The sequence below is a fragment of the Ricinus communis genome, chromosome 4, assembly GCF_019578655.1.
Source record: "Ricinus communis isolate WT05 ecotype wild-type chromosome 4, ASM1957865v1, whole genome shotgun sequence".
Lineage (NCBI taxonomy): Eukaryota > Viridiplantae > Streptophyta > Magnoliopsida > Malpighiales > Euphorbiaceae > Ricinus > Ricinus communis.
In genome coordinates, this window is record NC_063259.1 from 30,513,855 (window position 1) to 30,535,923 (window position 22,069).

General features: G+C 36.4%; 5 protein-coding genes across 8 annotated transcripts; 2 read left to right on the plus strand and 3 right to left on the minus strand.

The window, feature by feature from the left end:
- Positions 1–737: 737 nt before the first annotated feature.
- Positions 738–4,508, minus strand: LOC8277090 (DUF21 domain-containing protein At5g52790). 3 transcript variants are annotated; one of them, XM_048373434.1, is made up of 14 exons: positions 4,490–4,508; positions 3,668–3,726; positions 3,515–3,591; positions 3,332–3,415; positions 3,132–3,245; positions 2,924–3,010; positions 2,656–2,795; positions 2,477–2,564; positions 2,248–2,321; positions 1,930–2,114; positions 1,610–1,851; positions 1,437–1,483; positions 1,044–1,326; positions 738–944 (listed from the first exon to the last, which is right to left on the minus strand). In XM_048373434.1, the coding sequence occupies exons 3-14, from the start codon at positions 3,518–3,520 to the stop codon at positions 909–911; spliced, it is 1,386 nt and encodes a 461-aa protein (XP_048229391.1). In that variant the 5' UTR covers positions 3,521–3,591; positions 3,668–3,726; positions 4,490–4,508; the 3' UTR covers positions 738–908. The 3 variants fall into 3 exon arrangements, with proteins under 3 accessions (XP_048229391.1, XP_015571087.1, XP_015571088.1); XM_015715601.3 differs by lacking the exon at positions 4,490–4,508 and having other exon boundaries at positions 3,668–4,171; XM_015715602.3 differs by lacking the exons at positions 3,332–3,415; positions 4,490–4,508 and having other exon boundaries at positions 3,668–4,168.
- A 1,286-nt stretch (positions 4,509–5,794) lies between these two features.
- Positions 5,795–9,560, minus strand: LOC8277089 (DUF21 domain-containing protein At2g14520). Of its 2 annotated transcripts, none has more exons than XM_048372707.1 (12): positions 9,387–9,560; positions 8,863–8,961; positions 8,534–8,770; positions 8,331–8,444; positions 8,147–8,233; positions 7,921–8,060; positions 7,746–7,833; positions 7,296–7,369; positions 6,901–7,103; positions 6,522–6,784; positions 6,372–6,418; positions 5,795–6,284 (listed from the first exon to the last, which is right to left on the minus strand). In XM_048372707.1, exons 3-12 carry the CDS (start codon positions 8,636–8,638, stop codon positions 6,080–6,082), a joined length of 1,326 nt encoding a protein of 441 aa, XP_048228664.1. In that variant the 5' UTR covers positions 8,639–8,770; positions 8,863–8,961; positions 9,387–9,560; the 3' UTR covers positions 5,795–6,079. The 2 variants fall into 2 exon arrangements, with proteins under 2 accessions (XP_048228664.1, XP_015571235.3); XM_015715749.3 differs by lacking the exon at positions 9,387–9,560 and having other exon boundaries at positions 8,534–8,617; positions 8,694–8,770; positions 8,863–9,355.
- A 115-nt stretch (positions 9,561–9,675) lies between these two features.
- On the plus strand, positions 9,676–15,890 carry LOC8277088 (DNA-directed primase/polymerase protein). Its single transcript, XM_015715748.3, has 14 exons — positions 9,676–10,312; positions 10,380–10,525; positions 10,718–10,887; positions 10,998–11,144; positions 11,240–11,291; positions 11,539–11,713; positions 12,294–12,376; positions 12,573–12,782; positions 13,354–13,470; positions 13,676–13,808; positions 14,297–14,404; positions 14,599–14,664; positions 14,757–15,022; positions 15,254–15,890. The coding sequence occupies exons 1-14, from the start codon at positions 10,258–10,260 to the stop codon at positions 15,335–15,337; spliced, it is 1,812 nt and encodes a 603-aa protein (XP_015571234.1). The 5' UTR covers positions 9,676–10,257; the 3' UTR covers positions 15,338–15,890.
- A 195-nt stretch (positions 15,891–16,085) lies between these two features.
- LOC8277087 (protein SAR DEFICIENT 4) lies at positions 16,086–17,425 on the plus strand. The gene has a single exon (XM_002513594.4). It carries the CDS (start codon positions 16,235–16,237, stop codon positions 17,237–17,239), a length of 1,005 nt encoding a protein of 334 aa, XP_002513640.2. The 5' UTR covers positions 16,086–16,234; the 3' UTR covers positions 17,240–17,425.
- A 129-nt stretch (positions 17,426–17,554) lies between these two features.
- On the minus strand, positions 17,555–21,836 carry LOC8277086 (uncharacterized protein At3g49140). Its single transcript, XM_048372706.1, has 11 exons — positions 21,641–21,836; positions 21,446–21,527; positions 21,149–21,338; positions 20,903–21,005; positions 20,766–20,833; positions 20,398–20,565; positions 20,179–20,301; positions 19,613–19,954; positions 18,853–19,005; positions 18,343–18,438; positions 17,555–17,812 (listed from the first exon to the last, which is right to left on the minus strand). Exons 1-11 carry the CDS (start codon positions 21,717–21,719, stop codon positions 17,717–17,719), a joined length of 1,500 nt encoding a protein of 499 aa, XP_048228663.1. The 5' UTR covers positions 21,720–21,836; the 3' UTR covers positions 17,555–17,716.
- Between the last annotated feature and the right edge of the window lie 233 nt (positions 21,837–22,069).

The following is a 22,069-nucleotide window of genomic DNA, read 5'->3' on the forward strand; positions in this document are numbered from 1 at the left end:
GAGAAAATGGGCCATTTTATATATATTCAATTTCCTTTAGAAACTTTTTCCTTTTCTTTTGCAAAATATGGAACAGATTAATAATCCAACATATTATAAGAAAATCTCTATTAAACAATAAAAAAGAGAGAGAAAATAACAGCACATCCATTAATGTATCTGCAAATAAAAACATAGAAAGAGGGTTTTGATCCAAAATAACTGAACCTTTAAAGAAAAGGATGGTAGGATTCCATTCAATTCTTTTTTAAAGAAAAACAAGAAAACAAACAGAATAAGAAAAAAAAAGTTTTTAATACTTCGACAAAAGTTTTTATTTTTTTACATAAAAAAGGTTGTCAGAGAAGAAGATAGAAATAAATTTTAGTTTTAAAAGAAAGAAAGAAAGAAAAGTTGAATAGATGTTTAATTAAAAATTAATAAATAATAAAATTTTGAAAGGGATAAACTTTTTGAAAGGCCAAACTATTTATTTATGTAATAAATAATGATTTAAAATATTAAATTAATTTTTATGTATATACTAATGAATTTGATTGTTATACGGGAGTTGTAGATTTATTTGCTCAAAAAGTTAAAATTACGCTCATTTAACTTTTTGTTACAAGTTAAGGGGCTATTGCTATGCGTCTTTGTCTTCAACCCTTTTTTTTTTTTTTTTGACAATCCATTTTTGGGAGATTAATAATTGATTTGGAATTCTTAATATATTAAAGGCAAAAAGCAACAAACGAATCTATAAAATTAGAACTAAGATTATATCCAAATAAATAATATTTTAACATTGAAACCTTTGTGTCTTGAAATGAAAACAAGTTTTAGCCCGTTGTGTTGGCCAGTGGTAGGAAAAACTTCGTTAATCATTTTTCAACAATTCGAAGTTAAAAAGTACATAATCATTATGGTCCTCAGGCTCTCAGCTTGTCGTATGATTTTCGAGAAACCTGCCAAGTAAATCATTAACATTGACATTGATTAATTGGGTCAAGGCACGCCACTAGATTAATACTAGTTTAAATGATGCTGTAACAGTTCATTTATACCTGACGGGAGGATGGTGAGTAGTTGGCGGTGCCAGGTGGAGAATTTGGAACAGATTTTTCAGGGGAAGCTGAGAGAGTTGGTCTAGCTAATGGAGAACGGACATAAGCTGGAATTGGAGAATGCAGTAATGGAGTAAGATTACAAGAAGATAGAGGACTCTGATGATAGGATGAAACTGGAGAAGCTAAAGGAGTTCGCCACTGAATTTGTGAAGCTGCTGCTGCTGCTAAAGGTGACTTTATCAATGGGGATCTTCGCGATGGTAGCATATTGATTGTAATTCTTCGAAGAAAGAGAACAAAGAATGGTTAATCAATATTTGAATTTAATATGTGACAGAACCAAATTAAAAGAAAAAGAAAAGAAACTTTAGCTGAACATATAGTCCTTACGTCGTATGAGCTTCAATATATTCATCAGTCTCATCCAGGATTTCTTCCTACAAGAATTGTAAAACTAGCATATCATTGATCAAGCAGCTGGACATTGATCATGTTAACCAGCAATTATATATTAAGCTGTTAATTTTACTATCATGCAATGAAATAGCTTGACTATTTATCACCTGAAGTAGTTCCTCCATAACATCTTCAAGTGTTATGATACCAATGACCTCTTCATCAAAAGCTGCACACTCATCTTCATTTGAGAGACTTTGATTTTCGCATTCACTTCTTTGCAATTTTGGGTGCAAACAATCCGCTAAATCCGTGACATTACTTGGTCTCGGATTTTCATATTCGGATACAGATGGTTTGTGTATACAGATGTTAAAATGTTCGTTCCGACCAGGTTGATGACCATTCCCTGAGTACACTAATTAATTAGTTCTTTATAAAGAGATGGTTTAAATTGTAGGTATATATCCATTTCAGGTCATCCTACCTTTCACGTCTTCTTTTCTTTGCTTTGGATTGCGATTCCTATTTGTCTTGAACATGCTAGGAGTAGATTTTGTTACTTCTGCTGTCCCATCAACATCATGCTTACACTTGACAACAACAGCCATGTGGCTGTGACCGATTTGGAATTGATTCATTATATCATAAAGAGGCAAATGGTCTTGCACCCTATAACAGAGAGGCACATATAAATATTAGTTATGATTAGTCCAGCTTTAGTTTCTACATCAGATTTAACATGCTGTTCATCTTCAAAGCCAAAGGTTCTGGAACCAAATAGAAACTAGGATACGTTTTAAACCTTGGAATTTTCCTGATGGTTATCTCTCTTATAGGGGTTTCATCTTCTGGACGGAATTTAATTAAATTTTTCACCTGTCAAACTGTCGAGCATTAGTACCTTATTATATAAAGCCATGGAGAATATATAGAAGAAAAATCAGCGTATAAAGTATGGAACAACTCATAGCAGAAGACATTTGATTTTGCTACCAAAATCAGTTACAATTCCCAATTTCTAGCGATCTTACCAAAATCAAGCCGATAATATTTTCTAGATTTCCTGAATAAATGGGTATGCGACTGTGCCCTTTGTTTATTATCAGCCCCAGTGTTTCCCTAAGGATTAAAAAAGAATAAATAACTGTATCTGATCAAAGGAGAAAAATACTAATGGAAATTCTGATATATATATATTGAAGGGGCATACTCATCAAGTTTAGAGTTTATATCAAGTGAAAAAACTTTAGATAAGGGTGTCATAGCATCTTTAGCTGTCTTCTGGGTCATGTCCAAAGCTCCAGTAATAATGGTGGTTTCATCATGTGTCAGCTCTCCACCTTTCCCTGCCTAATATTCAGTTAGACAAGAATATTTCAGCATTAGTTTATATAAGAATCATATTTGTTTTGGAGGTCGAATTGTGAGGTAACTTTCGCATTCAAAGGTAAGAATAAGGTTAAATTAACGAGTATTACCTCACTTCCGAGCATGTCAACCAAGGTCTTCAGTTCTGCTCGTCGTAACAGTGCAGAATGCTTTTTTCCAAGGATCCAATCCAACAACTGTCAAAGACGTATTTTGTTCATGTCATTGCATCAAGAAGAAGAAGAAGCAAACAGTAGCTAATTTTCACCATAAATCACATGCATCTGAATATTTCCTAGAAGAAACTCATGCGCTTACCTTACTGATTGGATAAGCTAATGGGAAAAGGACTACTACAATCAACCGAACAACAACAGACATTTTTGCACCAACACTCAGTCCATACCGAGAACAAACAGCTTGAGGGATGATCTACAAAAAGAAACAGTTCTATATTATGCTATAGTTAAATAAGCTATCAACATACTATGCAACAGATTGCAGATATAAGATATTACTTCTCCAAAGGCAAGTATGAGGGTAACTGATATTAGTATAGCACCCCAAGCTGGAAGAAGCGCATCGACGAAGATAGGCAGGGCCTATATATATATATATATATATATTCCAAAAGAACAACTCAGAATATTGGTCAACTTAATTCACGTGGAAGTTTGAAAGATTTATACAAGCAAGAATACCTCCATCGCCAGGGCATTGCCTATGAGGAGGGTGCACAAGAGTAAATGCTGATTCTTAACAATTGGTAGAATCTTTTCTGCAATTAAAAAAGCCTAAGAATCAGTGGCTGTCACGTTTTGGAAAATAGTAAACCATGAAAGCTATAACATAACCTGCATGCTTGCGTTCTTGTGGCTGACCAGCCTTGATGAGAACTTCAAGATCAACTAGGCTGAGAGACATGAGTCCTAGCGTAAGGCCAGACATGAGGCCAGCAAAACACACTAGTGCTATACATATGATTAGATATGTCCAGAACATGGGTTCACAACATGGCACATCATTTGCAGCCATTGTATTAAATCAACAGAATGCAAATTCTTGAATTAGAGAAGTGAAAAAAGAATGAGTGGGTTCTATAAGTGGAAATAGTTTATATAGTCTACTATAAGAATTTCTGGACATATATAAAAATGCACTTATGAGTCATAAAGATTGAGTGGGTTCTTAAAGTGGAATAGATAGAATTAGAAAGGGAGATAATGACACCGACCCAAGCGTCATACAAAATTCCTGAGCTCAAACCGTGTGATAGCCGCGTTCTTAAGTATGTCATTTATAATTAGTGTTCTTCTAACTGGATTAGAGAAATACTGAATCATACGAAAGTTAATATGTGACAAACTGGCCTAAATATTAAGATAAAAAATAAAGAAAAATCCAAAGACCAACTGCCACAATACAAAATTGAATCAAGCCAAAACGTTCCTTACTACACTATGGACCATGATTTGGAGGTAGCAGGTACTTAAAAGCAGGTACGTAGTCTCTGGAACATGTTCGGAGGAAGACGAGAGGAGTCTATTACTCTATATTTACACATTCGATTAACAACAGGTGGTGCTTAAAATAAGCAAAGCAGTAATATCAGAATATGAGTTGTCAAAGTTTTCTGGTCAGTACATAACAAAACTATCAATGTTCATAGATTGAACCTGATGATGGAGCCAACATTCAATCGAAACCCCAAATTGTGGAAGAAAAGTTAGGCATCATATTCTTTCAGTCTACAAGGAATTTCGAAGGAGCATGTGCGGTTGGCCCAGATGGCAGTTTTATCAGTTGATGCCTATTTTTGAAATCTGCAAGGCTTAGGCAAGTTCATTGCAGTTGATGATGTACGTTTCTATAAAATCTATATCTAAATTTGCTGATGATGTTACGTGTACATTAAAAAATGCAGCAGGTGAAAGTGTACACATAAGAATCGTGCATCTAATTGGTGTTTTCTGACTGGACTTTGCACCGTGTGAAGTGGCATATAGCAGTAGGTCTAATCAGAACAAAATGTTTTATTTGTAGGGTTAAAGAAACGAAAACTGCCCTTTCTTGATGGGAAGGGAAGCAATTTAGATTGTGTAATATAAATGTAAATGCAAAGTGGAGGGAACAATAACCAAACCGACCTCTCAGGACACCGAAACATGCCTACTAGGTATTAAGGCTCAATGAAAAGTTAAAAAAATAGTCTCAAAGTGCTACTTAAACGCTGCAAAAGGTTAATAAATTTTCATAGCAGAGGACTAAAGAATTTATAAGAAAAGGGTGGGTGAAAATGATGATTGCATACGACTTAATTAGCAGGACTCTCTCTGTTGGGAGATAGAAACCAAACTTAATTAATTTGGTAGGGTTCGATAGCATTCATAAGAAATATAATTAAAAAGACTACACAAAATTAGGTTTTGGGAACTATATTTTTTCAGGTCTTAAAATTATTACTTTTTTTGGTCATTTCAGCTCGTAAAATTAAAAAACTTCAATTTGGATAATAGACCAATTAAACGACCGCAATAAGTAATACCGGAACAACCCCCAATCTCGACTGTATTAATAGACGAAATTTGTTTGTCGCACAGGTTAAACTATTTAGCAACTACCTTTGTCCCTATACGAATTGATTCCTGAAATCTGCAAAATAAGTATGTTCGTCCCGAGAAAATCGATGACTGAGAGGACATTTAAGGACGGAAAGGGACATTGTCGCAAATCGACGATCCATCGCTAATTGTCAAATACTGGTTAGAATATTAATTTCGATTGCAGCACATTATGCTTTTAAAATAATTAAATTCTTCAAAGTGATGCTTCGCCATTCCTCCTTTATTGTAGAGGAACACCTACTCAAATATTGGTGCATTATTCTAGAGTAAATTACTTCCACAATCACCAAAATTTGCAGTTGTTGGTTGAATCAAAAGTCAGGGTGAAAAAACTGGAAGTGCAAAAATACAAGAAAATTGAAGATCAACATGCCTCGCAGAACAGCATCAAGCTAAGGGAATATTCTCCAAATGCTATACCTCAGAAAAAGGAAAAAAGCACTAATAGATCAGGCTATTCGACCACCAATTTCAAATTACATGAACATTCTGCTATCTTACTCCAAATTTCAATTCTGTAAGAGGATTTAACATATTACGTCAGCAATTAACTAGTGATTACTCAATTATTCTCCAACTGCTCCCTCTATCACTAGACTGTCTTAATTAGTTCTCATGATTCCAGCAAACCCAGCTGAACAATTAAAGTATTGCAGAATTTTCAGGAGAAGCATATAAAGTTGGTCTTTCAAGTGGTGACTGAACATATGGAGGTATGGGTGAACGGAGTATGGGAGTGTATGTAGAAAGTGGTGATCGCTCAGTTATCGGATGAAGATTAGCAGAAACAGAAATTCTTCCAGTAGATCCAGCTGATGTTCTTGAAGATAGCAGGTTGATTCTAATTCTGCAAAATGAGAGAGATACTCAATTTTTAATGACCTGGAATATAGAGTGAGTACAAATTAGGGAAAAAATAACACCCACTACTCACTTGTTATGGACAGCTACATATTCATCAGTTTCATCCAGTATCTCTCCCTCCAGAACAGTAAAAAAGAAATATTAGCTTCTTAAATTTTGAGTAATATATTGAAAACTGAGAAAGTTATGCTACCACAGGACATGTAATAGTAATATAAACCTGAAGCAGTTCCTCCATGACATCTTCCATTGTTATAATACCAATAATTTCTTCGTCCAAGTTACCTGGAACAGTTTCTAGATCTTCATATGAAATATCTCCAATTCCTTGCTCCCAGTTTTTACCATGTTGATGCAAATCTTGATCCTGTTCAATTACACTCTTAAATGATGGACTATGGAATTCTGTGTTGTTTGAACTCGGAGGGGAAGTATTTGTGGATATACTAATACTTGCATTCTGATCACATGGAGAACTAATTCCTGTGAAAGTTCACCCCATACAGTTAAAAGTCAATGACTGACAGCATTTCCTGACTAGAAAATGGCAAACAAAATAAGGCGTATTAAATAATTGGAAAAAGGCCTGAAGCTTGAACCGTTATAATGTTTATCCTTCCTGTCTGCTTGTATTGGTACTGAATTTGAATTCGTGTCAATATGCAAGATAGTAGTAGGCTGGCCTACTTTATTGTCAACAGTGATTTTCACATCCTCCTTGCTCTTTACAACAATAGCCATGTGGCTGTGACCCTTCTGGAACTGAGTCAGTATATTATACAGTGGCCAATCTTCATAGACCCTGTTGCAAAATGCAAATAATATATATAGACTATGGAGCATCGGGAAATATCATCTATGCAAAAGATCATAAACCTAGTAGACAAAATGAAATGACCAAGGAATAATTGACTTTTGAATTGTTAAACTTCCTGTTCAAAATCACTATAAGTTGAATCTGAAAGCTATCAAATGTTATTAAGAGATACAGTACCTCGGGATTCTTCTGATATTCATATGTTTGACTGGGGTTTCATCTTCAGGACGGCAGAAGATCAAATTTTTTACCTAATTTCAAAAAGAAATTGTACTGCGGTTGAGATTCAAAGAAAAAGAAAAAGTTATAATCTCACTAATATATGTATCATGTTATCATTTGAGCATCATTTTCCTTGTAAATGACAAAGTTTAAAACCTTACTAAAATGTTATTCAAATTCAACAATTTCCACTAAATAGTATTCAAATTCTTAAAAGCAATGAACGAACAAGATTTGTTCATATATATACGGTGATTTTTGCACAAGTTAAAACCGCAGAAGACTATCAACTGCTCTAGCTCAAACATTTAGATCCTTACAGCAGAAGACCGTCAAGTGCTCTAGCCCAGACATTTAGATCCTTGTCAGAATTAATGTATACCTGCAAATTCTAGGATTTCTTACCAGAATGATGCCGATAACATTTTCTGGACTCCCGGAATAGATGGGTATACGACTGTGTCCTTTGCTCATTAATAATCCCATTGTGTGCCTAAGGATAAAGATAAATCACTATTGCAACATGCATGAGATAAAAGCCGGACAACTCCATAAATCAATATAAAAGCAGAAGATATACATATCTAGCTTGGAATTAATATCTAAACAAAAGGTTTCAGATATTGGCGTCATAGCATCTTTAGCAGTCTTCTGTGTCAAATCCAAGGCACCAGAAATAATAGTAGTCTCATGATGTGACAAATCTCCACCTTTCCCTGCCTAAAAGTGCACGCTCTCGAATCAAAACTATAAAACTAGAAATACTAATACAGTAAACGAAATGATGTTCAGTATAGGAAAGTTACCTCATTGGCATGTAAATCCACTAATGTCTTCAGCTCTGCCCGTCTTAAGAGTGCAGAATGCCCTTTTCCTAGCAGCCAATCTAGGAGCTGCCACCAAAAAAGAAAATCAGTTTTGAGCTGAGCAAAAAGGCTTGGTGGTTCAATTGTCTTCTTTAAGTACTAGCTTGTTACTCCTTTTACGTACTTTGCTAATTGGGTATGCTAAAGGATACAAGGACAGCAGAAGAAGTCGAACCAAGGGAGATAAATTAGCACCAAGACTTAGTCCATGCCGAGAACACACAGCTTGAGGGATGATCTAAGGCAAAGAAGATTAACATGCATTTAATGCCAGCAAGCTCTTGTTAGGCCATAGAAAGACTTGTACATTCATAACATAATCTTTACCTCTGTAAATGCAAGTACAAGAGTGACTGACATGATAATGGCAGCCCAAGCTGGAAGAATTGTGTCCAGGAAAATCGGCAGTGCCTTAAATAACATAGTTTTCATAAATAATTTAAGCAAGAGTCGTGAACTTTAGAATCTATGCCATCCATGTACAAACCTCCATTGCTAGTGATTTGACTATGAGGAGTGTACACAGTAGTAAATGCTCGTTCCTTACAATTGGCAGAATCTTTGCTGCAATTCAATTATAATCAGAATATAGAACATATAAAATGAGAGCATTTGATGAATCCAAATAGCTTCCAAATTAGAACCGAAACACCAACCTGCATTTTTTCGGTCTTGAGGTTTACCGGCCTTGATAAGGACTTCAAGATCAACTTGGCTCAAAGACAAGAGGCCTAGAGCAAGGCCTGATGTGATACCTGCAAGTGACAGAAGAATGAAACATAGGACAAGATACGCCCAAAATGCAGGCTGGCAACATGGCACACTATCATCTTTCATTTTGTAGTTGAATGCACTGATTATTGGCAATTAGAAGTGGAATAGGTTGCCTTTATAATAGATATAGGTTATATGCATTGACAGTGCTGCAGTAAACAGATTGTGAATTAAGACGACTAGAAAGGATCCTACTATTCATTGGTCTAGATTCCAAGACCAAACTGCCAAGTAGCTGCTGTCAGATTCCTGAATGAATTAAGATGGAACAAATAAAGTGTGGAACTAGAATTGGAACCTGGAATATCCAAGTTTATTGGAAGAAAAAGACTAAAAGCTCTATGTCAGATAGAATAGAAAAATTTGAGTGGACAGTACTATACACTTGCTAAAGGTAAAAGCATACGTTCAAAAGCAGGGACGAGACACCGCCTCCCCCACAAGTTTCTCAATTTCTGATCGCAATAGCAACCTCATATGTAATGCTTAATTAGAGCTTGCGTCATTTATATATAATCAACCTAAATAACAACAAAGCCAAGACAAAGCACTATACTTAACAATAATATTGTTGAAGGGTTTCAAATTATATACGAAATTAGATGCATGTGCCTATCACAACTGAACAACTTACCAGGTTCCTGCCAGTTTCCTGACAGTATATGGTGTCCTGGCATGAAAAACTGATTCAAGTTTTTCTTCTCCATGGCTGGGCCTGACTGCTGCTATCATCAGCATTCAATTGCTTGCATGAACATTGGCCTCATCTACCCCATGAAATTGATAAAAGTAAGACAATAACGCCTAACGAATCAGGGTCAGCAAATTTCCTTTTCAGGCTACCAGCATAGATATCAATGCAGGTAGAATGGAACTGAGCCCTTTGCACAGATCATATGTACGGCATTTGGAATGAAAGGGTCCACTTTGAGAACCCCAAGAAAATTTTCAGTTAACCACTCAAAATCATTCCCGTAGTTTGGTTTGAAACCGTCCGATTCACTCAAATCTTCTAAAATTATCATCCTATGTTCAGAGTTACAATCTAAAGAATTTTATTATGGAAATAAAAAAATGATAGTTCAAAGGTATCACAATGGAAAAGAAAAATTCGAGAGGAGTCCAAATGCCCAATTCATAGGCCCACCACTATACATCTGTGAATTTAAGTTCCCGCTTCTTATTCGTTATGCCAAAAGACGAAAAGAGGGAAAAAAGAGAGGGAGAGGGCAATTTGGGGAATAGGATAGAGGGAAAAAAAATTGTCATCGAGCACGATGGACGACGTCGATCGACTGTTTGAATGCTTCAAGTGCGGCATTTCTCCTCCTCGTAAGTTGTTTCATTTCTCACTGATTCATATGTTTTCAATTTATTAATGTCAGCAACTTGTTTGTAGAATCTGCTGTGAGAGAAAGGAAAAGGAACAAGAGCAAATTGAATCAAGGGAATGAGGTATCATCAACTTCTGCTTCTCCATCACCAGGATCTGCCACGCAACCAAAGAAAAAAAATGCGATTGATCCACACCTCTCTGCTGACAATGTTTGTACTTTTGCTTTCGCTTTTAACTAGTTAAAGAAGATTAGCCCCATGTATCTCTTGTTATTTTCTAATTGTCCTCTTTGACTTTAATTTAGGTTGGTATTGTTGCTGTTGCTTGTGTTCATCTTTCTGCGGAGTTTAATCGTTTAATTTTAATTTAAAAAAAAAATTCTTGTGTCATCATCTCTCCAGGTTGGTTCAGCAACAGTTAAAGCGAACAACTTTAGCCGCCGGAAACGAATTTCTCCCATTGTGTTTTATGGATCCCCACATGGTGTACCTCCTAAAAGGCCAATCAGTTTGTTGCGGCTGCTACGTGAAATACGTATTGATCTTGCAGAGCACCAAGAATCAAACTTGAGGTACTTGTCCCGAGGCTCCTACTTCACTTCTGTGTGAGGCAGCTTTGGGTTTTATCTCATCTTCTATTACATCATCTATGTTAATTGACTCTAGTTGCTGGTTTTCGTAGGAAGGAAGTATGGGCTACATTTCCAAGGCAGAATGAAGCATTGAACTTTGCAAAGGAGCATATGAATGTGCATGTTTTTAGTTATCAAGATCACCATAATGGACAAAGAAGGTTCCTTGTTTCTTCATACGGGGAGTTCTGGAGAAGGTTTCTTTGTTTGATAATTTTTTTCATGACTACCAAATTCACTGAACTGCTTTCTTGATTGAAGAGTTTGCTCATGGCCATCTTTTGATGTTCAGATACAAAAACATGGATTCCAAGTTTCGCCACCACTATGAAGTAATTCAGGAGGTGACGACCTTTTTTCATAAATTAAACATGCACCAACACAACTGCAAACTCTGATTGTCTTAAATCTGGGGTGGCTTTAAATAAAAAAGTTTTATAAGTCTGTGTTTATAACTCACTTTTTCTGTCTGCTCCATGCTTACCTGTAGTGCCTCTTTTCTAGTTGCTTTATAAAACATGACTACTGGAGTTATTTTGAGTACTATTAGTGTTTCTCTTTTCTTAATTGCATGATGTGTTTTTCTTTCAGGATTTCCCATGTCATCTGTATTTTGATTTAGAGTTCAATAAAAGAGAAAATGCAGAAAATAATGGAGATGAAATGGTTGATCTCTTGATATCTCTCATTTTAGAAGCATTACTGGAAAAGTATTCTATTGAAGGAAACTGTGAGTGGATAGTGGAGCTTGATTCCTCCACTGCAGGTATGTTGTTCTAGAGAAACATAACATCTGAATGCCGTCCTTTCTTTCAAGATATGTCATCATATATTAGATAACTCAAGATTTAGTCACCAGAGTTAGCTATGAATGACTTAATTTTATATATTATTTTAGTTGGGCATAAATATTTGAATCTCTTATTCCGTTATTTTCTTGTATTTTTTGCATTTTGTTATTTTCTTTTTCAAAAGTCTGTCGAACATTAGAGAATTCTATATATGTTGGTCCAGAAAAATTGGCAGAAAACTTTCTGACCAGGCATGCAGGTGCCATTTTTTCTCCTTGGAAGAGTAACATTGGGGCATCTGTGGATTAGGATGAACTTTAGCTCAGGGAATAATTAGCTTGGGCCTAGCTGAGCTAATGTTTAATACCAGCCAGGCCTTAATTCTAGGTAAAACTGCTAGAGAAAGCAGTATAAAGATTTTCCCTGGAACTTTGCCTTTCTGTAAGTGTTTTTGTTTCTGGAAACTATTGCATGTGACATATTATACTATGCATTTGATTCACTAGACTACCTTGGTTTTCAGACTAGTTCTCGCTTCTACTTGTACATATGCAGAAAAGTTCTCGCGTCACTTGATCCTCCGCATACCAAAGACTGCTTTTAAGGATAACTCACATGCAGGTGCATTTGTTTCAGAGGTATCCTCCAAAAAATAGGCATATTAATAGTTTAGTGCATATGCATATTTCTCACTTTTGAAGTAATGGAGTATGGAACATGTATTATTTCTATATTTATTCATGTGAGGAATGTGCCTTGTCGTTAGAATTTCTCTTTCTCCCCATCTTTTATATAAATATATATTATTGTCAATTTGTGACAACATATTATCAGATATGCTCTCGGATCTTAAGTTCAAGGGAGAAAGATGGAAGATACAAAAAGCTCTTTGTAAGAAAAGGTTCCAGTTCTGAATCTGCAAGCCAACCTTTTATAGACACTGCTGTCTACTCTAGAAATCGTGTCTTTCGTTTAGCTTTGTCATCCAAGGCAGGGAAGAATTCTGTCCTGCTACCTACTGGGCGCTTCAAATGTAAGGACATGGTATGCTATGTTCCTCACCTATGAATAACATTTAAAGTTCCGCAGTTCAAGCTTAAGAATTTTGCTATCGAGTTTCATGGCTCTTCAGTATATCTGAAATTGGCTTAGCACTCTCTTGAGTCTTCTTATCTGCTATTTTTCTATACATTTATGCATCTATTACTTTATTCTCTTGGGTAGTTAAATGTTTCATGATACTGCCATTCATCTTTTTGTCAATTGTCCAAACTGTTCTTCATGCCTAAAACTCTTCTTATTTTTTAGTAGTGGCTCATTAGTAGTAGTCTTATTGGAGGCTCAGATTTGTTGGTCAATGACATGAAATATTTGTATAATACTCATTAGTTTGGCTCGTTTGTTTCTTTCTCTTTGCTTTTTGGTTGCTTGTTTGCCTTTTTATTGACTGAAAATTATCGCCTATACCAAATTTTATAAACACTGGAGGTTTAAGTTGACATTTCAGCAAAGAGAATGTCCAACAAGAGTAATCAACAATGAGCCAATTTGTGTTTCTTGATAGAATATAATTCTCTGCATTGAACATTCAGTTACTAGTATTGGTGAATAACAGTGCGAGGAAGACATGTTCATGGCATCCTTAATCTGCAACATGGATGCTGATTGTGAGAAGCTTCTTGTCTGCAAAATGGACTTGGATTGTGTGAAGACCCTGCATTTTGATACAGAGGTGTGTTTGGCCCCTGCATTAGTTCCAACATTAAGCTGCCTTATCGACTTCTATACTTTCTAGGTTTTTTGTAATTTTCCATTTTATACATCTCTGCTGTCATGAAGTCCAGATCTTTATGACCCGGTGGGTATGGTCTAAGTAGGCGTGCACCTGTTCTGTTGCATGCTGTTATGCTTACAATTTGAAGTTCTTCTCACTGCAGGCTAACTATTATTCTAGAAGGTGCTTTACCACTCAAGAAAATGATGCCTCTATGACGTGTACAACAGGGAAATCGCCTTTTCCATCTTTGGACAAATTTGTAGAATCTATTGCCACTGTTGGAAGCTTATCAGGTTATACCACTTTCAATTGTCTTTTTTTATTTATTTGAGATATTGAGTTAGTTAAACTGTTGTGTGAGTTGTTTCATATAATTCCATTTATTTATACTACAGTATCCATTGCAGTCTTCTTTTAATTTCGCCTCCTGCTGAATTGCTCTTTCTAATATTAAGCGACATGAGTTTAACCTAACAAAGTTTGCAAGAGGTCCTGACTTTAGCAGCCCTTGAATTCTATATCATAATATCTCGTTATATTCTGTTCCTTCTTTTCTCTGTCACAATTTTTTAATAATAGTTTACTCCTTATCCTCCTGGCTCCTGTTAATTCAGGAGGAAAGAAAGTGGAATGAATTGAATGCATCACTCGTTTTCCATCTTTTCCTGTCTATGTCTTGTAAGTTCTTGCTTATATTATCCTGCCAGAAAATCTGAAATTACCCAATGATTTTCGAGTTATAATCTCCCGTGTCACCTTGCTGCTGATATCTACATATCAGGGAAAATCCGAAGCTGGTATTGGTTTTCAGAATATGAATTGATGGTCTACAGCATGTCAAGAAATAGATATTGCGAACGAATTGGCAGACAGCATAAAAGCAATCACGGTATGTCTGCACTGTTTTTGTCTTTTACCTGCAAATATAAAAAACAACTTTTTCGCTGTTGACTGATTTAGTATTTTGAAGATATAGCTAGAGAATTCTTTTTTAATCAAACTTAATTGCCAATCTTTGAATTTCTACCCCATTGTACACTGAAGAAACAATCTCATGAGAAGCAATTTGTCTTTGTGGCTCAGTTATATATGTTGTTGACCTCAGAAGGGCAGTTTATTATCAGAAATGTCATGACCCAGATTGCCAAGGTGCTAGACAGTTAGTTTTTCTGTAGTCTGTTGATCATTTTACCAATTTGGTGCACGAACAATCATTTTAAAATGATCTTTTTGATGGCCAGGTTACCGATCTCCCTTACGACCAGTCCCATTATATTTGATACCGGATCCTTCATTTTCCTATGCTTCAGCACAAGTGGCAAATCATATAGGATTAGCAAATGGTACCCTTGACTATCAGTCCGCTAACAATAATCACGAAGGGATTATGCTTTTCAGTGAGGAATATGATATAGACAGCTCTTCTAAAGATTCTTGGTGGCTGGAAGCTGCGAAAGTTGCTGATGATATTGAAAATATGAAGAAAACAATGGAGCTTAGCACCTTGGTTAGTTACTTCCTGGTTTGCCATGCCGAGAATAGCTATATCAGAACTTAATAATAGATTTAGCTGCCAACAGAATTGCTTTTCTCAGTCTGCTCTTCTCATCTGTTAGCCTGACAGGGTGGACAGCACAAACTCCTGCAGATATTGAAGAGCATTAGCTCAACTTGAATGCACCGGCTTGTTAAATATGATATTTATTATGACCTCTATTTCTTTTATTTCTGCGAGCAGGAGAACATCGGTGAAGAAGACGACAACTGGTGGGTGGCTGTGGAAAGGACAGCATCTCAGGCGGAGCTAATGCTCTTCAAATGAATTTTGGTTATTGGCATACAATTGTATGTTCCTCTCGTGGCTGATGGCAGATGCAGATAATGCCAAGAAATGAAGGATTTGATCACTGGAGCTAGTTCTGCAGCATTCCTCTCATGAAGAAAGAAGTGGCATTTTCTGAGAGATGCTGATTCTGTGGAGGCTGCAGTATCAACTCTTGCCTTAATAACCAGTTTGTTGGAGTCAGCTGCATGGGCTTCTTCTTCTTCTTCTTCTTTTTTCTTCCCAACCCAGTTCATGGAGATTCCGGTAGTTGCAGAGATTGCAATTAAGTGATCATCATCTGGACAGCATAAAGTTAACCCAGGTCCAGACTTTTGCAAGACATCTGTAATGTGTAACATTTACTTGGGTGCTTGCAAGAGCTCTAACATACGAGTCGATCATTTGTGCATACATGATTAGCTCTTCTTTTTTCTTTTTTTGGGAGAACAGAATAAATAATTAGCTTATCTTATTGTACAAAAATTTGTATGATTTTATCACGCTATTTTACATGGTTATGATCTCAATAAATTTTCTCCTCGTTCAAATCTGGTGGGGCATTTTATTAGAACATTTATTTTATCGAGAGATAAACGTTTTAAATTTTGTTATTATTCAATTCAAAATTTCCTAGTCGGAATGAATCATTAAGCGGTAGTTAGCTCGAATGTGTGCCAGGTAGTCTACTTATCGGGTCCGAGATGCCATCTCCGTATCTGCGGACCCAGTAAATTATTTTCCTTCATTCCTATTTCGTTTCTACGCGGTCCAAAGTCTTCGTCTACATATCATCTGAAGGACCCAAAAGATCATCGTTTTTTTTTTTTCAAGTTTCCCTCTGATTCTTCTTTCTTCTTCTTCTTCCAGATCAGAACATTCACATCCTCAAAATCAATGGCTTCCATACCCAGCCAAGCCAACAGCATCTCCTCATCCCCTATTTTTATCACCAAAGAATCTTTGCACTCCATCCTCTCACACCACTCCTTAATCCAACACTTCCGTATCTCTTTATCCACCGTCTCTCCTACGCTTCATACTCCAATCCGCCAAAGTTATGGCGTTTCGCCATCATCCTCTCTCCTTCTCATGCCGTCATGGTCCTCCTCTCCTTCCCTTCCTTATATAGGTGTAAAGCTTGTAACCCACTTCCCTCAAAACTCCATGCTAAATTTGCCTGGAATACATGCAAGCTATGTTCTCTTTAGCTCCACAACTGGGCAGACTTTGGCCTCTATGGATGGCACTGCATTAACCCTTTATAGAACATCTTGTGTTTCTGGGCTAGCCTCAAGATTCTTGGCTAGGGATAATAGCAAAGTCTTGGTGATGATTGGTGCAGGCGCTTTGGCACCCCATTTGATCAAAGCTCATCTTGCTGCAAATCCCAGTTTGGAAAAAGTGATAATTTGGAACAGAACAATGGAGAAAGCAGCTGATTTGGCTGAGAAACTGAGGGAAGAATACATAGAAAATGATCAAGTATGTTTTCAAAGCAATGATAATTTGGAGGAAATTATTGGATTGGGTGATATTGTGAGTTGTGCTACAAATGCGGATACACCTTTGGTGAAAGGTGAGAAACTGAAGCCAGGAGCACATTTGGATTTGGTGGGTTCCTTCAAGGAGACAATGAGGGAATGTGATGATGAAGCAATAAAGAGAGGAAGGGTATTTGTTGATAATGAGGCAGCATTGGTGGAAGCAGGAGAGATCGTCGGAGCTCTTCATAGAGGAGTAATTGAGAAAAAGGATATTAGATATTTGGCAGAACTGATCAAAGGGGATGAAGCTGGAAGGACTGATTCTGAAGAGATTACTGTGTTTAAGTCTGTTGGTTCCGCACTTGTGGATATGCTTGCAGCACAGCTGGTGTATGAGCTATACATGAAGGGGTAAGTACTGAGAGATGAGGCAAGTCCTGAGATTCCACTCATATGCTGAGATCATTCGTCTAATTGGTGAACACACTGATGCGTAAGTATATTTCTTAGATGGCTGTTCCAAGATAAAAGTCTTCACACATGGATGATAACAAATAATACTATGCCATGTCTTTTTCGCTGTCATGGTGTTTCTTTTTCATACATCTCTATAAAACATTTGTGTATATTAGAATTCACCTTAAATAAGTTGCTCAATCCTTCACTGAAACAGCAAACACAGAGTAGGAAATGTTCAGTAAAACCAGCAGAGAATAACATTTCTTAGGAGTTTGGAAAAATGGGAATGGATAGATTAAAATAATTATTACTAGCATCAAACAAATACAAGAGATCGCAACCTGCAAGGATTCTTTTTCACTTGCTGAATTCGGTTCTTACTACAAAACATCCAATATTTAAACTGGAATGTGGTACTTGACAAAATTTGAATTCATTTTGATGATTGTTTCTTTTTGGCCGCTCTTTGGGGTATCCTTGGGAATAATAAATCATTGAGCTGTCTCTCAGCGCTATATTCTGAAGTGGCCTGCCAATACAATTTTGGTTGCGGTGGAAAAAACCATTAGCTGAGGAGTTTTCACAAAATCCGATACAACTAATAATCAGATGCTACTAAAAATGCTACAGTTGCCATTTAAGACTGGAGACTTGAAGCCATCTTAGGATGATAAAAATTTCGGTTGCTTCTGCCAGTAGCCCACCCCAACTCCAGTAACTGTGCAACTGAAGGCATATGAAGAGACTGAACTAACCTACTAATCTATAACTGCAGAAATATATTTTGATAAACAGCCACATAGATATGTGTTCTTTTCACCAGATAAAATCATTTTTTTCTAAATTGTGAATGTCATTGCTCTAAAGTCTTAACTATAACTAAGTTTCTCTGACAGCCCCATGACATGCGAGTAGAGCGCACCCAAAACAAAAGTCAAAAGAAATATCATGTTTTTAATTCTTGTTTCTTTGGGGGGAGAAAGAAAGGAAAGAGGAAAATAAGCAAGAAGCAATGGTAACATGAACAACAAACAAACAGCTTTGAAGACATTGGCATACCCGTGAATTAAATGAAAACCGCAGTGTTTCAATTTTTGTCTCAGAACAAACCCTTGCATCAAAGCCAAGGGAATCTACGCTGATAACTGCTGCCTCCTATGATAAAGTAACAGAAAACTGATAATCTAAAACATGAAATCAAAGAGTCTCACATATCTAACAGAATGCTTAAAAAAATACTTGGAAAGAAAGTATGCAGCGAACAATATTTTTCCAAAAACTTATATAGACAGCTTCAAGCAACAAAACCGCCAAACGTAACTAGCCTTTTATACTTAAAGGGAAAGTAATAAATTTACAGTGGAACTGAATATCAACATCTAAGAGCCTAAAGATTGTACACAAAGAAAGGGTGAAACATAAGGCATTAATACGTTCAAAAGTTAACCGCCCAGTTTGAAATTGTAGCAGGAAAAACAGTTTGATAAAACAGTGGCAGCAACTTAATGTTTTCAATGATGATTTAGCATATCCTCAAATGATTTTGGAACCAAAATTTATATGTGTTACCTCCACTTGAAGACCCTTACATCTCCAACATAGAGACTTCAAAGCCTGTGTGATTTTCTCTCCACCAGCTTTCAGGCGAGATAAAATTTTGCCTGACGAATGAGCAATAGCATCAGGTTGAGCCTTCCTAAAATCCTCTTCTTCAACCACAGTCTATAGAGAAGCAGTACACAGGAATTATGTAGAAACCAGTCCAAGGAGTATATATTTTGATAATACATAATGCAATAAATAAGTAATCACAAATAACCATCCATATCCAGATTGCACTGTCATGTTCCCTAATGATTGAGAGAGAGAGAGAGGTAGAAGGAGAGAGAGGAGGGGAGATTGCAACACCATCTGAACTAGAGATGTTAAGATCACATCTCCGTTCTCCACCAGATCTCGATGTTTTCACCTTGACATTCTCAAGTAAACTGTTCGGCAGATAAGCACAAACAGGAAAAAACGAAAAGCAAATGACCTTGATCAAGATGTGCATGTAGTAGTAGAGTTACAACAGGATAAATCCCTTCATATCAGATGATGACTCTGGTATGGGTTTCTAAATTATAAAATCAGCAGCTTAATGTATATATCATCAGAAGCTCTATCATTGTCACTGAAAAATTTGACCAAGCCTAGATCACAACTAGGGTATAAAGACCCTAAAAGAGCATGTTTCAATAAATAAATAAAAATTAAAGTTGAGGAGCAGTCAGCAGCCTCTAAGCACAGGTAAAATACATCAGCAAATAAACAAATAAAAACAGCATACCTGTTGTCCAAGAGATGAAATCAGCTGAATTTTAATCATCTCCAGCTTGTAAAATGAAGTCCCATTTCTCGGTGCCTTATCCTTCTGTGACTCTTCTGCCCCAACTGAATTATCTTCAGATATACCTGGTTCATGTTCATGACCATTGATCCCACTATCATTCTCCAGTTTGCTATCGACATTTTTTCCAGTCTCATTTATATCAGAATTGTGTGACAGGTTGCCAGACATATGCTTCTGGATGTCGGAGTGTTCTTCAATGAAGGCAGGTCTTATGAGACCTTGAATGGCTAAACCTGCTGGAGGTTGCTCCATCCAATCTATAGGATCATCTGAAGCAACCTACGCAACAAAAAAGGAATGACATATAATTAGAACAATTCACCTAAGAACAGCAAACATTGTAACACTGAGTTGCACAAGAAAAGTCTTAATAAGTTGGGTATGAAAATAATCACAGCTGCATTTGAAGATTATCATGGAAACTGAAAACAATGCAGTCATCTTCACAATAGTACTTTTACACCACACCATCATAACATCAAACAGTTAAAATGGAGAAATACCTGGGCAAGCTTTTTGGCAAAATACATTGGATGAGAAGACCGCATGGTCTCCAACTTTGCCCAGTCACCAAGTGTCTCATTGTCATCTTCCTCATCTTCATCTTCAAGAACAGCTACCGAGTCCTACAAACAAGAAAAAGAAATACAGAGTACTTAAAATCTTGAGCATTTGGAATCTAAACCTGAGGAAATTGATTACAAAGAAAAGGGAAAACAGACGTCATCATAATCTTCGTCTGCATCATCCTCATCCTCATCCTCATCTTCATCATCTTCAATATCACTATCTTCATCATCAATTCCCTCAATCCCAAAATCAATTTCTGATGGACCTAATAACTCCATTTCAGTCATCATTTCCATAGTATCAAAGCCTATAATGGCTTGCTGCATCATGTGTAAAGACAAACAAATCTTAAGAAACTCTTAAAATAAGGGGCAGCCAGATGTCCCCTCTGTTATGCTCAATCAAAACTGAACATTGTCTTTATAGTTAACATCGACATGACCGGGCATGCTTGTGTATCTTCATAAGCATGCTTCCAGTGCATAGGCTGGGTCAGTCCATGAGAAGAGATATTACATACCACAAAATTATTTTCTGAACTAATGGTTTGCAAAATGTCTTCATCATTCTTCACTTGAAAGTAGATATCTGCAACACATCAGAGAACATTAATACCCAAAAAGTGCACAAATAATGAAATTCAAGAACTCGACTTACTTCCTTGTTCATCAGTAACATAAGGCACGTCTGGCCAGATGATATTCTCATGAATATCATCATTGATTAAACCAGTCAACATTAGCGTTGCTTTGCTGTTGACCTGAATATGACAAACTACAGGTAACATTAGCCAATGCAAAATCCAACTAAAATTATTTATCAGGGAACACCTATACAAACTCATCTAACCGGTTTCAGTTTTTAATTAGTTTGAGCATAGAGCTACTAAATGTAATATGATACCTCAACAATGGTTCTAGCGATTTCTTGAGGTGTGAGCATCGCATCTCCACTATTTTCTGATGTTGACTCTGCAATGTCCTCGAACGGATGGTATTGCCGTCTACCATCATTCTGCTCTAAAGATGCGCGAATCGTCTTCTTTAAACTTCTTCTTAAGAAAGAACCTCTATCTAATCTTCCAAATTTACTCCTGTGTAATCCACATTTTATTTAACAATTATTGTTTAATCTTGAAAGCCTTTCAGTTTCTTTACACTGCAATAAACACTCATAAAAACATACAAGTAAATTCCGTACCAAGGTACAGACAAGCGGCCAGAACGAATAAGCCGGCGAGAGGTGAAGTGGACACCGTTAACTTCCTCCGTTTGACGATAATCTAAAAATGCATTGAGTTATTGAAGAACAATTTACAAGCTCTTTAAGAACCGAAGAAAGATCATATAAAATTCAAATGCATATATAAAGTGTGCAGCAAGAAGTAAGTGTTACGGTGCAAGGCCGTGGAGGAGCAGAAATTTGCACCGGCGGAGAACCGAACGGCTATGGAAGTATCAATCATTATCATCATTTCTTCTAATTTATCTTTCTCTATGTATTAAAAGAAGCATGGGAGATCTATGTGATGCAAGAGAAGTGCTTAGCTTCGTTCGTTTGAAGATGATTGGATGAGGTATCAAGGCGGAATCTTATGCAATCAGATATATTTTAATTTATCACGGTTGGGTTGGATTGGATAGAAGTTAGAAAAGTGTGTTAATTATGATAAAACCCTTAAGGTTTGACCTCAAGAACAATTGAGCCCTTACTATGTCAAAATTAATAAACTCAGTCATTGTAAAATTATGTATAAAAAACATAGATATTGAGGAATTAAAAAATTTATAATGAAATTATTCAATTCTAAGTATTAAAGTTCAA

Bases quoted from the DNA above. Each gene is read 5' to 3' on its own strand.
- LOC8277090 (XM_015715601.3), bottom strand. From the start codon at position 3,848: ATGGCTGCAAATGATGTGCCATGTTGTGAACCCATGTTCTGGACATAT. The intron at 3,246-3,331 runs GTAATATCTTAT...TTCTTTTTGTAG, and splicing joins TCATACTTGCCTTTGGAGAA to ATCATCCCTCAAGCTGTTTG. The intron at 2,322-2,476 runs GTAAGATCGCTA...ACAGTTTGACAG, and splicing joins ATATTATCGGCTTGATTTTG to GTGAAAAATTTAATTAAATT.
- LOC8277089 (XM_015715749.3), bottom strand. From the start codon at position 9,043: ATGAAAGATGATAGTGTGCCATGTTGCCAGCCTGCATTTTGGGCGTAT. The intron at 8,234-8,330 runs GTACGTAAAAGG...TTTTGGTGGCAG, and splicing joins TAGCATACCCAATTAGCAAA to CTCCTAGATTGGCTGCTAGG. The intron at 7,834-7,920 runs GTATATCTTCTG...CTTTATCCTTAG, and splicing joins ATTAATTCCAAGCTAGATAT to GCACACAATGGGATTATTAA.
- LOC8277088 (XM_015715748.3), top strand. From the start codon at position 10,258: ATGGACGACGTCGATCGACTGTTTGAATGCTTCAAGTGCGGCATTTCT. The intron at 12,377-12,572 runs GTATCCTCCAAA...ACATATTATCAG, and splicing joins CAGGTGCATTTGTTTCAGAG to ATATGCTCTCGGATCTTAAG. The intron at 14,665-14,756 runs GTGCTAGACAGT...TTTGATGGCCAG, and splicing joins TCATGACCCAGATTGCCAAG to GTTACCGATCTCCCTTACGA.
- LOC8277087 (XM_002513594.4), top strand. From the start codon at position 16,235: ATGGCTTCCATACCCAGCCAAGCCAACAGCATCTCCTCATCCCCTATT.
- LOC8277086 (XM_048372706.1), bottom strand. From the start codon at position 21,719: ATGATGATAATGATTGATACTTCCATAGCCGTTCGGTTCTCCGCCGGT. The intron at 21,339-21,445 runs GTACGGAATTTA...TGGATTACACAG, and splicing joins GGCCGCTTGTCTGTACCTTG to GAGTAAATTTGGAAGATTAG. The intron at 20,834-20,902 runs GTAAGTCGAGTT...GATGTGTTGCAG, and splicing joins TGTTACTGATGAACAAGGAA to ATATCTACTTTCAAGTGAAG.